Below are 13,601 nucleotides of genomic sequence, written 5' to 3'. Positions count from 1 at the left end.
AAGCTCATATTTGTACATTATTATATACAGTTTTTGGGTATTTTACCGGAGCAATTTTGGATGATGTCCACAATCTTCTTACTCAAGAACCTCAACCAACCTGAAGAACCTCAACCTCAAGAACCTCAACCACTGCTCCACAATGCTACCCTAGCAGAAGTGTAGCAGAGATGTCTAACTCCAGTCCACACAAGGCCACTATCTCTGCAGTTTTGTCTTCCATTTCATGTTTTAAATACCTCAAATTAACTTATTGTGGGCTTAATTGGAGAAACCTTTCAACACTTTTCAGTTTTTTTTAATGTTTTTAAGAAACCTACAAAACCTGCTGGGCTATGACTCCAGGACTGGAGTTATTCAGGATAACCAAAAGAAGGTATATAAGATACAGACACCGATTCCAGAAAACTGCCCTTGCTTTAAAACAAGAAAACTGAGTCATGTTCTTAAAGATTTAGTTTGCACAAGATCACGTGTATGTGCCACAAGAAACCAAAAGAACTATAATTACACTTTCACATTTCAATAACCATCTGTGAAACACATTGCTTGAATTCTAGGTCCATTTGTCCATAAGGGTGGCCCGGATTGCCTGTCACAGTGTGTGTTGGGTTCATAGATCATTAATACCCTCCATGTTCTAAATGTAGAAAACAAAGCACGGATCAGGGAATTTTGCTGACTGCACGCTTTTTCCAATTTTTCCTGTTAAAGATAGGCACTGAGGGGATAGCACTCAATGTGGGTGGGAAAAACATTCGACTACAATGAGCTCTGGGCCAAACACATCACCATAAGGTTCACAGAAGACCTGAACACTTATACTACCAGTGAGGTTACTGTCCTGGATGACTTGGAGTTCTGTTTTTCTCTGCATGCTCATTCAAGCACAAACCATGACTGATTTCCATCCATATCATTGGTCGTCCATTGATACTGCAATACGAAACACTTAATATACTGTATGTTGTTTATAGATATGCGTGTTATTTGTTGGTACTGTATATTCAAGTCCAAGATATAATCTGGATTTGTCAAGCGAAGAGGACTGATATTAAGTCTGTGATGTTCCATTCAAATGTGATCCCTAGCTCGTCTCTATATACTGCACATGAATGAAGACTACAGTATACCTACATCTTGGCTCAAAATCAAATATGAAAATGTCAAAATTATTTTGATTCTTTCAGTGAACTTGACCAGAATTAAGCAGTTTTCTGAGGGAATGAGGGACTTGACAGTCCTTGACAGCAAGATGCCTAGTTTTTCTTGGACAAAACTTCATTTAAAACACTTGATGGAAAGGATTTGGCCACATCAAGATGGTCACTCCAATGACCACAAAAGACATCCACCAATACTCATCTTCTGTTTAAAGAAAAGACAGTGGAGACTACACATAAGACACAATATCCACATCATTTAAAGCAATTCATACAAAAATGTTTAATAAAATACACTGCCTTAGAGGAATAACATAATTCAATTTCAAGCTTGAGCTACTATAAATTACTGGAGCTACACTCTTATGGTTCAGCCAAAAGTGACAAAACCCAACAGTGATTTTATTTTCTTGACTTCATTGCCGCCTGTATATTTTGCATTTTATTCAGACAGAAATATAAAACGATTGCTGCCCACCTCAGTGTGACATCACCTCATTGGCATTGCTTCTCACATGCCATCTCAGCAGCAGACTTCACTCATCCCCATCACCCATCACCCTGGGAAAACAATCAGCCTTACATGGGCTAAAAACAGTCACTCCAGGGACCACTTTTGAAATACCAGCCTCTTCTAGCTCTCTCCTCTGCTTACTTAACTAAAATCTTTGGCTTGACTGCTAGACTCAGCTAACCAAAAACAGATTTCCCTCAGGACTCCATTACTTATTCATTATATATTTACACACCTATCAGGGATGATTTCAAAAGCTCTGCACACTGCACCAACCGAACCATACATCCTCAATGAAAAACGTTAGTAATAACTAAGCATAATCTGTGCATCAATTTTAGGCTGCATTATATCCAAAACTTATGTTCATACCTATAAATGATTAGTAGTCAAACTTTGCTACTGAAGGTACAGGAAGAGGTTTATGGTAGAGATATGTTCATTATAGCAAGACCCTGGAATAGAATTATTAGAAATACTTAAATATCCATTAAGTGGCTTAATGATTTACTTGTCACCACCTATTCAACACCCCGTGTAATTTCCTTTCTGAAAGCAAATCTTGCACTTCAAAGAAGGCAACTGCCCTGTCCGGGAGATGGAAACAATTACTTTTAATTGTAGCTGCAATCTGCAAAATGCTCTGTTAGTATGGCTTTTAGAGCGCTAAGCACTTTGCTTCTGAGCTTGATAATTCTGGGCAGGGGAAACAGAGCTTTGTTTCAAAGGCTTCTGCAGGTTAAATGAGCAGAAATTTAACATGTTTCACACCAGTGACAATTAATGCAGAGCATGTGTCTTGGGTTTTTCAGTTTAGTGGAATGAAGTAATTGCTCAGTACAAGCTAAAGGGTAAAAGTATGGCCAAGCAAGGTCATTAATTAGGGTAATTAAACTAAATTCAAACATCATATCTGAGGACTAACTCCACTTCTTGTCAGATCTGTAAATTATGGCTCATTACATTATTGTCAGAGGCGCCATGACTAGTGGGAACTAGAGTAATTAGGAGTTTTTGAAACTCATGCATTTTGACATTTTCTAAAATGTGTGGTGAAAGTCCAAGAACTACATTTTGTTTTGTTTTTTTACAAATGTTGGTCTTACATTTCTTTTGTCATTAGTTATCAACAGGGGAGGGGTTACAACAAGCATCCTACTAAAAAAGCAATTATTGAAGACATTTTACACAAGTCAAAATATTTACGGAATTATCAAATTTTGTTTTACTTCACATTCATGCATTTTATGGAACAAACCCAAAATAGTCATTTTTTGGAGTAAAGGAACAAGTAAAAGGTTTATTCCATGCTGAAAAGAGAAGAAAGAAAACAAAGTTTCGGCCGTGGAGCCTTCTTCAGGTATGAGCACCTTATTTTTGGAGTAAGTTCTTTCTTTTCCCCACCTGCTTGCAATTTCTACAAAACAGGAAGCCTGCAAGAAATGCAGTATGATTTTAACACATCAAGGACTGAACCAAAAACCTGGTTTTCCAGGTTATTGCAAATAGGTTACAGCAAATAATCCTCTATGGACATTATCCATAGAGTACCCTTACACACTAATCCTTGTTCTCGATGTCAATTTATCGCGTACAGTATGTCCACACAAGTATGTCCATAATTTTTTTATCTAAAAAATTCCCACTTAATCAAGCAAACAGTAAGTTACAATCTGTTGATTTACTGTATAAATTATCCCCTGTTTTTTATCTTTATTATAGATTACCAAGGTGCTTATGAACAATATTTTTGCAGGTCCTCTCCAGTAATTCTAGCCTGCAGTGTTAAAATGTGATACCAAGAAGACACCACGGCAGTGCAGAGGAAGTGTTTTCTATAAACATTTTTATGCATTGCCGCGTTTTTTCTTGGCATCACATTTTAACACTCCAGACATGCTATTATTTACCATCAGTTTATACCATTATATTCAAAGTAAAGTTTAAAAAGAGAAATTTCTTCAGATATACATTTTTATCAGCTTCGTGACATGTAATTCTGTGCTTTAAAAAGAATAGGGCAATGGCATCTGGTAGCAGGCTAGTAATCTGTTCCGGGTCAAAATGGACAAATTTGTGCAAGGAGAACTTTCCACCCTGCCAACACCACATTGCAAGTGGACCAATGTATTTTAAAAGTAACAAATTAACAGCTGAATCTTTTAGAAAAATTCTGCAAAAGAAATAAACAAATATTTTTTACACAAAAAACAAAATAGGAAAAATAATGGTAACATACTAGTTATATGTGGGGGATATTTGTGTACATTGGAACTTTAAGCAAATGCCTGATCTGTGATTAATGTTTTAAATCCAGCACATTTTGGTCCATGAGTTTCTTGTGTACAAAATTACACAGCAGGAAAAACAGTTGTAACTCCAATTACATAATGTTGATTTTGGAACAAATATTTCTTGGCTTTGATTAGAGGTCTTTTCAGACCCAATCAGGCTTCCCCTCAAACCCAGGTATTAAACTTTTCCTGTTGACTGGGTTGGTATTTCTAGGGTACTGTGGCACACACTGCCAAATTGCAATCTCTCATTGTGGAAAAAAATCCTCTGCCAGAATTAATTCTGAATATCCATCCTTTAAAATTGTTGTTATTCCACCAATTGCTCTGGTCAGCCACCTTGAATATTTTCTGTTTCATCTTTTTGTCCAAACAGAAGCTCCATTAAGATCAAGAATTCATTTTATGCACCATGTCTTATTTAGTATGAATTAACATAATTAACTAACATTTACAGTATTTACATACCAGTAATAGACACCAAATTGCAGGTCTTCATTTTCACATTTTTAAATGAAAATGTACTTCCCCCTCTATGCTTTCCCTAAAATATTTTATATATGATAAATTGATAAACTATTGCACAAACATGTATTCCTTGTACCTAGAGGGCAAGCACTTTTAAATTTCTTTTACATCTGGAATCTATTTTCAGCAGGTAATTGGAAGTCCCTTACTGTGACTTTGCTTTCTCTTGAAAACCTCAAATCTCAGTGTATGTGAATTTACAAGCTTCAATCACAAACGTGGAATAAAGGTGATGATTTTATTTGGTAAAGAAATTTACAGCCACACTGAATTCAATTTTGTGGTTCATTGGCTTCTGTTGAGAGGTCAGTTCTTTCTCATTTTCATTTTAAATCAAAGTCAACAAGAAAAGCTATTAAACAGAAGAGAAAAACTTCAAATCAAATCACAGCTGGCACAACAAGTTATTGTTTATGCAACCAACAGCGTTATTTACAAAGGACTCGCTTGGATAATAAGAAACACATTATGGTTAATAAAAACTGAACATTTTGAAAAAATGCTTCACATAACTGCACTTTTCACATTCAACCTTAGAAAAGTAGACCAACAAAACTGCTTAATATCATACAAAATTTCAAAACAAACTTAGAAATATATTTGAGGTACAGTGAAGATAAACAGGAAAAATTCCTTGATATATATTTGATATAAATATTCCTTGATCAATATTTATTGAATTGTAGTCCAAACCGTTCAGCTCTCATCCTTTTTTTAGCCTATGATAGAAAAAAAGAGATTATATTTCGATAGGTTATATTATTTGCCTTTCCAACAGATTATTTTAAGAAATGTAAAAGACCCACTGTACCTGATCATCAAGCAGTATGGTTGTGTCCATCACAGCTCCAAACCTTTCCTTTCTTTTCCGTAACTTTTCCTGATGAATCTAAAATGCAAATGGGAAGTTACTGACTGAATACAGGAGATATTTTATCATTATGCTGTAAATTGTTGAAATGGGTCATTGTTTAGTTCTTTAAGATCTTGCTCCAGCTACACTAAAGCTGACAAATGACATGAATCTGATGCCAAAAAAAAATCTCATCCCTCACAACTGCGATTGGGCACACCAATGAAAAAAATGATTGTTGTTTCTTTTCTTCTCTTATCAGCATGGAATAAACCTTTACTTATTCCTTTGTAGCCTACGCATGCTGACACAGCTACCTACTTGAACTATATGAATATCTAGTTTTGTTTATGTCCAAATTTTTAAATACAATAAAGAGAAGTAGCTTTTCACATTGTTTCATTTCCAAGCCTAAATAATTAATTCCAGCAAATCAAACAAAAATAGTTCTGACAAATCACCAAAGAAAATAATTCAACTATAAGCACTTCTCAAAAATAAATTGTGTGATTAGTGGTCCTAGATAAAACCAACCACAAACAGAATGCCAGCAACCCTTTCAGGGACTGTAATGGGAATAAGTAATTCTGAGAAAGTTATTTCACAATGACTTAAAGTATGTAGTTGCAGAACACTTTTTTCTTTAACGTTGTGTACTCATAAAGGCAACAGAATTAAAATAGCCAGTAATTTGTCAGGATATAAAGATAATTTTCCTTCATGCTTCTTTGCTTTGATTAGAAAGTGTAAAGTTAGATCTTCAGGTGTTGGATTTGTAAGTGGAAGCTTGAGGGTTTAGTAGTCCTACTGTTGTACCCCTGAGCAAGGTACAGTACATCTTTTAGATTGCTCTGCTCAAGTACCCTGCTGTATAAATGGGTACAAATCAAGGTCCCTCTGGATAAAATCAACAGCTGAACTGTAAATCAGGCTGTGTGCCAGTGTAATTACACTGATTTAGTATAATCACAAAATCAAAAGGTCATTCTAGAATGGAACAATATCGGGATGGATTCATTTATAAAACATGTCTTTTCCACATACAATTACATAAAAGCTCTAAATTACTAAACCCAAAGATCCAAATAGCATTTTTAAAATCACAGTCATAATCCAAGACGCTACTAACATAACCTTAGGGTGATCAGAAATAAAATACATGATTTCCTTTCTTTTACATAATCATGTTTCACTAGGTAAATTAGCTTATATTATACATCACTCTGCAATGCATACACCAATTATATTTTTAATTTTTTTTCATACAGTATCTGTGAAAGAAATGACCAGTTATGTTAGAAAGAGTAACAGACACTTACCAGATTTTCATGTTCTTTCATTGCACCTAAAGGAATAATTATTATGATGAGAAAATTTAGTTCAAAAAAACAATCTTCAAAGTCGTAAACAGAATAATGGCAACAAGCACATGAAACAGTATCACCTGCTTCAGTTGCAACAACAGTACCAACTGCAACCTTAAAGCTTAGCTAAAAAAATTAATGAAATGAATACTGGAAACTTATATGTGAAACATTTTGAAATAATACATTTACCAGTGAAATTTCTTTATATGGTGTTTTGATTTTTTTTTGTTTAGAGAATAACAGCAGGGCATGCTTAACCTTTATATAATTTACATAATGCAAGTCAGGTATATACAGTAAAAAATCAGTTGTTTTACATTAATTACTTGACTTGATTTACATAACATTGAAAAGTTACCTTTAAATTGTATGTTTCCATTTGACTTTAACACAAAACAATGTGGTTTACACTCTGGCACTAAATCAAAAGTTTTGCATCTTCAAAGAAATGTTCGCATAAAATGAACTGATCAATAAAAGACAACTTTCAAGAAATGCATCTTAAATGTTGTCTTTAATTTCCAACCTTTTGCATCAAAAACAATATACTCATAACTGAATCATGAAGCCATCACACTAAAGCTTCTATAGTGATTATGTTCTGTGCTTCTGTGTTGTACTGGAGATTGCCTGTTCATAAATGCCAGAACTCTTGGCCTCATTCTTTACTTCTGAAGGTTTTTTTTTCAGAAAAAAAATGAAAAGGAGAAAGAGATGCCTTTCAGCACCTCTGGGGAGTTCAGCTATTGTTCACGTTTTATCGGATTGTATGCCGACTGCAGTCAGCAGAACTTCATTGCAAGCCATAGTGAAGGTCATAAAAGAGAAATCAGAGATGGAGTTAGAATGTATTCAGGCATTATCTGGTCCTTTGGATTCTTTTAATTTATTTAACTGAACAAGCTACTACTTTGTAGTGTAGAAATTCAACCATAGCAAGTTGTAAACTTTTTAATCAATTGCTTCAGTGCTGGCTCCTCTGTCATTACAAATTAAGCACTGAGTATGCCGAGAAAATATCCTGTACCTATAAGAAGTTGTAGGTTATAAGACAGCACTGCTGCCTTACAGTTCTTGGTTCCTTGATTCATTGTTAGATTTGGATACCTTTTGTATGGAGTTTCCATGTTTGTGTGGATTTTCTGCAGGTGTGCCAGGTTTCTACCTTCCAAAGACATGCTGGCTGGAATGTTGGGGGTCTCTAACTTGCTTACTTGCATGTGTGTGTCAATGTAAATGTGGACCCATACCCATGTATGTGGCTGACAATGGATCAATATACAAATTACCTCTGCCTTCCCTCTGTTCTTTCAAAGTGACCACTGACATGCATCATTGTAACAGTACAGAAGGTAACCGAAAGAATCTTACCATGTACTGGAATTCCAAATCTGAAATAAAAAGGCCTGTACTTAAAATTTAATGAGCGAGATAAGCATGCACAGATGAGAGAGAAAAGAGAACAGAAGCAGAAAAAGCACCTCAACAACATTGCATGTATAAAGTAGTGGCCTTGGCTCTATCCATTTTTTCATATTAACCAAATTGTAAATCAAGAAGGCTGATTGACCCCATCTGTCTATTACTGTTAAGAACATTTTTTAGGGACAAATACAATTTGAATGAGAAATTACTATCAACTCACAAATCACAATTCACAAATCCCCTCATACAGGTGTGTGCAACACAGTATCTGTTCCTGTGCAGAACAGTCTTTGTTTGGAAGGAGTAACCAATATAACTTTGTTCTCACTTGTGTCTAAACTCCATTATCTCTCCACCTGTCAGGAACTAGTTAGAAAGAAATAAAGAAAATTAATAATAATTGTAACTTATAATATAAAATAACTTCTTTGTAACAACACACCTACTGTTCAGCAGAGTATTTTTTAAACTAAAGTGTGAGCGCAGAGAAAGGCTTAAAAGATCCAATCAAGTTATGAGTTCAATTAAAAAGGATCATGTAGCTTCTGAAATAAAGAGGTCTAAAATAAATTCTTATATAAATTCTGAAATAAATAGGAACAAAACAAGAAGAAAAGGAAGTCCAGACAACTGCAGATTTGTTATTGGCTGAAATGTTTAGTTATTTTGCTGCATTGAAAAAAATATTCCACCTATACAGTAGCTATACGGTATGTGCTGTCAATTCATTTTCAGACATACAGTGCCTTGCGAAAGTATTCGGCCCCCTTGAACTTTTCAACCTTTTGCCACATTTCAGGCTTCAAACATAAAGATATAATTTTTTTATTTTATGTGAAGAATCACCAACAAGTGGGACACAATTGTGAAGTGGAACGAAATCTATTGGATTTTTGAAACTTTTTTAACTAATAAAAAAATGAAAAGTGGGGCGTGCAAAATTATTCGGCCCCCTTGCGTTAATACTTTGTAGAGCCACCTTTTGCTGCGATTACAGCTGCAAGTCGCTTGGGGTATGTCTCTATCAGTTTTGCACATCGAGAGACTGAAATTCTTGCCCATTCTTCTTTGCAAAACAGCTCGAGCTCAGTGAGGTTGGATGGAGAGCGTTTGTGAACAGCAGTTTTCAGCTCTTTCCACAGATTCTCGATTGGATTCAGGTCTGGACTTTGACTTGGCCATTCAAACACCTGGATACGTTTATTTGTGAACCATTCCTTTGTAGATTTTGCTGTATGTTTGGGATCATTGTCTTGTTGGAAGATAAATCTCCGTCCCAGTTTCAGGTCTTTTGCAGACTCCAACAGGTTTTCATCCAGAATGGTCCTGTATTTGGCTGCATCCATCTTCTCCTCAATTTTAACCATCTTCCCTGTCCCTGCTGAAGAAAAGCAGGCCCAAACCATGATGCTGCCACCACCATGTTTGACAGTGGGGATGGTGTGTTGAGGGTGATGAGCTGTGTTGCTTTTACGCCAAACATATCGTTTTGCATTGTGGCCAAAAAGTTCGATTTTGGTTTCATCTGACCAGAGCACCTTCTTCCACATGTTTGGGGTGTCTCCCAGGTGGCTTGTGGCAAACTTTAGACGAGACTTTTTATGGATATCTTTGAGAAATGGCTTTCTTCTTGCCACTCTTCCATAAAGGCCAGATTTGTGCAGTGTAAGACTGATTGTTGTCCTATGGACAGACTCTCCCACCTCAGCTGTAGTTCTCTGCAGTTCATCCAGAGTGATCATGGGTCTCTTGGCTGCATCTCTGATTAGTCTTCTCCTTGTCTGAGCTGAAAGTTTAGAGGGACGGCCAGGTCTTGGTAGATTTGCAGTGGTCTGATACTCCTTCCATTTCAAGATGATCGCTTGCACAGTGCTCCTTGGGATGTTTGAAGCTTGGGAAATCTTTTTGTATCCAAATCCGGCTTTAAACTTCTCCACAACAGTATTACGGACCTGCCTGGTGTGTTCCTTGGTCTTCATGATGCTCTCTGCGCTTTCAACAGAACCTTGAGACTATCACAGAGCAGGTGCATTTATACAGAGACTTGATTACACACAGGTGGATTCTATTTATCACCATCAGTCATTTAGGACAACATTGGATCATTCAGAGATCCTCGCTGAACTTCTGGAGTGAGTTTGCTGCACTGAAAGTAAAGGGGCCGAATAATTTTGCACGCCCCACTTTTCATTTTTTTATTAGTTAAAAAAGTTTCAAAAATCCAATAGATTTCGTTCCACTTCACAATTGTGTCCCACTTGTTGGTGATTCTTCACATAAAATAAAAAAATTATATCTTTATGTTTGAAGCCTGAAATGTGGCAAAAGGTTGAAAAGTTTAAGGGGGCCGAATACTTTCGCAAGGCACTGTATAAAGTACCATGTGTATGAACCCTTTGTTAGTACTTGACAAACAGCAACAAGCAAATTTCTGACAGATTCTTCAGACTCATGAAATACCTGCATCTCTTTTTAAAGGTCCTGAATGAGCATGTTTTTCAAGTGTAACAATATGGTGGATAAGGAGGTTTCTACATACCTTGCAGCTCTGGCTTCTTTCTTAGCTTGGTCACTAATGGTTTCTCCAAATCTCTCCGATCTCTTCTGTATACGCTGAGTAAAAATGAAAGATTGAGAAACTAAGATGTTAAAGTGTAAAAAGTCCATGGGCAGGCATTATATTACAGTGTCCACATCTTACTTTTAGAAAACTTTACATTACAGATTTATATGAAAATGTGTATCATAAAAAATATAAATATATATGCAAATGAATAAACTAACAAAATGTTGTAGTACAGTACACTCTAAAGTGCTGGAAAATGTAGTATATTGATCTCTGAATATACTTCTGTAAAGATTAACAGTCTCTTCATTAACGTATGCTTTTATATTCAATATGCTACAAATTAATGCCAGACCTTTATGTCTCACGTTGTGTACAGTATGTGTGTAATAAACAGCAGGACTAGAGCGATTCCAAAAACCTTATTTGAACACCTGGAATTCTGCTTGAAATGATTGTAATTAAGTGATATCAGAATCATGGCTGCATTACAGTCAATTATTTTGATGACCCACTACAATTAACTAACAAGCAGCAATCAGTTAACAGTTTGTATGAAAAGCATACTCCTCTTAAAGTAATGGGATAGTAGTATTTCATACAGATGTTTTTAGTACTATAAAATACTGTATTGACATTCAGCAAGCAACTCATGTATAAAAACTGAAACAAATATAATAAATAAATAAAGTACCATGTGATCATCCGTTTTTTCTCATCACACCCACTTTCATGCAACTACTTCACAGAAACTACCGTACAGATATGGTTGATTATCATGGTTATCATTCAACTAACCTCTTCTTGTGTCATTGATGAAAAGGTTTTGAATGACACTTTACCAGAGTATCTGCAACAATACAAAGAGGTTAAATACATTTCCAAAGAAGTGGAAAACACCCTCTTCATCATATTTTCATAACTTAAACTGACAACAGAAAACATTTACTTACAGAATATCTGCTTCAAAACATTCTTCATCAAGTTCTTCCTCCTAATAAGAAGAAATTACAGTTTAGAGGAAGAAAGTAATTCAGAAAATGTTTATGAAAACAAAAAAGTTTAAAAACTGCCATTAAACCAGGAAAAATACATTTGGTTTGGAGACAGAATTGAACTTAATATCTTATCATTTGCATTTGATGCTGGGATACTACAGAAATCCATGTTGGCTCTACACTCAACAATGATGAACTATAATCATGAACACTGCCAGATGTGACAACAGCAACGGCCAAATTAAATTCCCAGTTACAGTGACTTTGAAACAGTAGAGCAATTTACTTCTTTTCAGGCATACAGTGATAGGAAGTGGAGAATGTTCCAAAGAAATCAACATACAGTACAAACTGAAAATCTTCAGCTTGAGATAGAAAGTCTGGTTTCAAAGAAATATATGACTACCCACAAACATCAAGATATTTAATGCAGTTGTGCTAACTATGCTCAAGTATAGATGTGAAACTAGGACATTAAACCAAAGGGACACTAAGGTGATGCTTTTGGGCACAGAGGCATGAGTAGTATATTGAAGATAAGGTGGTGAGATCATGCAACAAGTGAGGAAGTCAGAGATCAAAGCATGTCCCAGTGTGTCATCCTCAAACATCAGATGAGATGCTTGGAACACCTACTGTATGCCAATTACCAGATAACACAAACTCTAAGATGATGACGAAATGACAACCAATGTGTAAATGACAAAGAGGAAGATCTAGAAGGAGAAGGTAGAGCTGGACAACATGAGAGGAAACAGAGCTGACAAAACAGGAATTTGAACATTTCCAAGGTCCCTTACTGAACCAGGTTCATCCTGAACCAGGATGAATAAGGACTAGTAGTTCCTAACTATATTGCTGCACTATTGTGTTTTCACTGGCATCTAACGTGACAGTTCAAAGAAATTCAAAGTTAATTTGCAATACAAAGAAACATTCGTGTCTTGTGCTTAAGGTGACTGAAATGTCCCAAACCAATAAATGGAAAAAAATAACTTTCTTGTACAGTATCAGCATTGACCGAATTACGCTAGAACACCTAGGTTGGCAAATAAGAATTTGTATTTTGCACTACTTACCATAAGCTTACCAGATGCGTTTTCCAGTAAATCAAACGTTTCCTCATCATCTAATTTTATAAACACACACAATAAAACCATTTGAAAAAATATTTAAAAAAATATTTTGGTTAAGATAATGTTCTTAGATTCTACAGAGTACAGCATTTCAGATATCGTAGGATGCATTCTCTCGAAGTGTGGGTGACTGCTTTAAACATGTTAAGAGTGAAACTACTGTAATAAATGCACCAATATACTGAAGATGTGAAAAAGTTCAAAGATTTTTAAAAGTGACGTTTCTGTCCTCAACCAAAAAGAACATTAAATTGTGAAAGCAGTATCGCTTAAATAAATACATCAAAAACGAATTTTTAAAAAATAAAATTAAAGAATCATGAAAAAATACATATAATAATTTTAAGCGGTTTACCATAATGCAAGCAAAGCATTAACCACATTTAAACCCCCACATTTACCGCGTTGCCAGTCAGATGCGAAAACGTCCATCTTTTTTGCCTGTTCCTGGAGATATATAATTTTAGAAAATTAGGTTTTGTTTTAGCTCATCAATATGTTAAAAATTAAATTTCTTTTATTCTTGAATTCACAACTACAGGTTTTCAACACAAACCACTCTCAAAACATCCTTCGGCTGCCACAACTAGCAGCAAAGAAAACAGGTAGCCAACCTGCTAACGTCGTCCACCTGTGTATTTGAAAGCCGGCCAAGTAATCCCACCCCTGAGATTTACTATTAATTATTTTAGTAATAAATAAATAATAATTTTTGTTTTACGGAATCTGGAAGGAAAAAAAACATGTCTTGTAAACT

The 13,601-nt window shown here is 35.4% G+C and overlaps 1 protein-coding gene across 1 annotated transcript; it reads right to left on the bottom strand.

Moving 5' to 3' along the window:
* Positions 1-4,718: 4,718 nt before the first annotated feature.
* LOC107078813 (SAP domain-containing ribonucleoprotein-like) lies at positions 4,719-13,436 on the bottom strand. Its single transcript, XM_015359148.2, has 9 exons — positions 13,246-13,436; positions 12,788-12,837; positions 11,664-11,704; positions 11,509-11,560; positions 10,684-10,757; positions 8,091-8,110; positions 6,672-6,697; positions 5,311-5,388; positions 4,719-5,218 (listed from the first exon to the last, which is right to left on the bottom strand). The coding sequence occupies exons 1-9, from the start codon at positions 13,274-13,276 to the stop codon at positions 5,165-5,167; spliced, it is 426 nt and encodes a 141-aa protein (XP_015214634.1). The 5' UTR covers positions 13,277-13,436; the 3' UTR covers positions 4,719-5,164.
* Between the last annotated feature and the right edge of the window lie 165 nt (positions 13,437-13,601).

This window comes from Lepisosteus oculatus, chromosome 12 (genome assembly GCF_040954835.1).
Source record: "Lepisosteus oculatus isolate fLepOcu1 chromosome 12, fLepOcu1.hap2, whole genome shotgun sequence".
Taxonomy (NCBI): Eukaryota; Metazoa; Chordata; class Actinopteri; order Semionotiformes; family Lepisosteidae; genus Lepisosteus; species Lepisosteus oculatus.
Note: the sequence above shows the minus strand (reverse complement) of the source record. Positions and strands in the feature narration are given on the sequence as shown.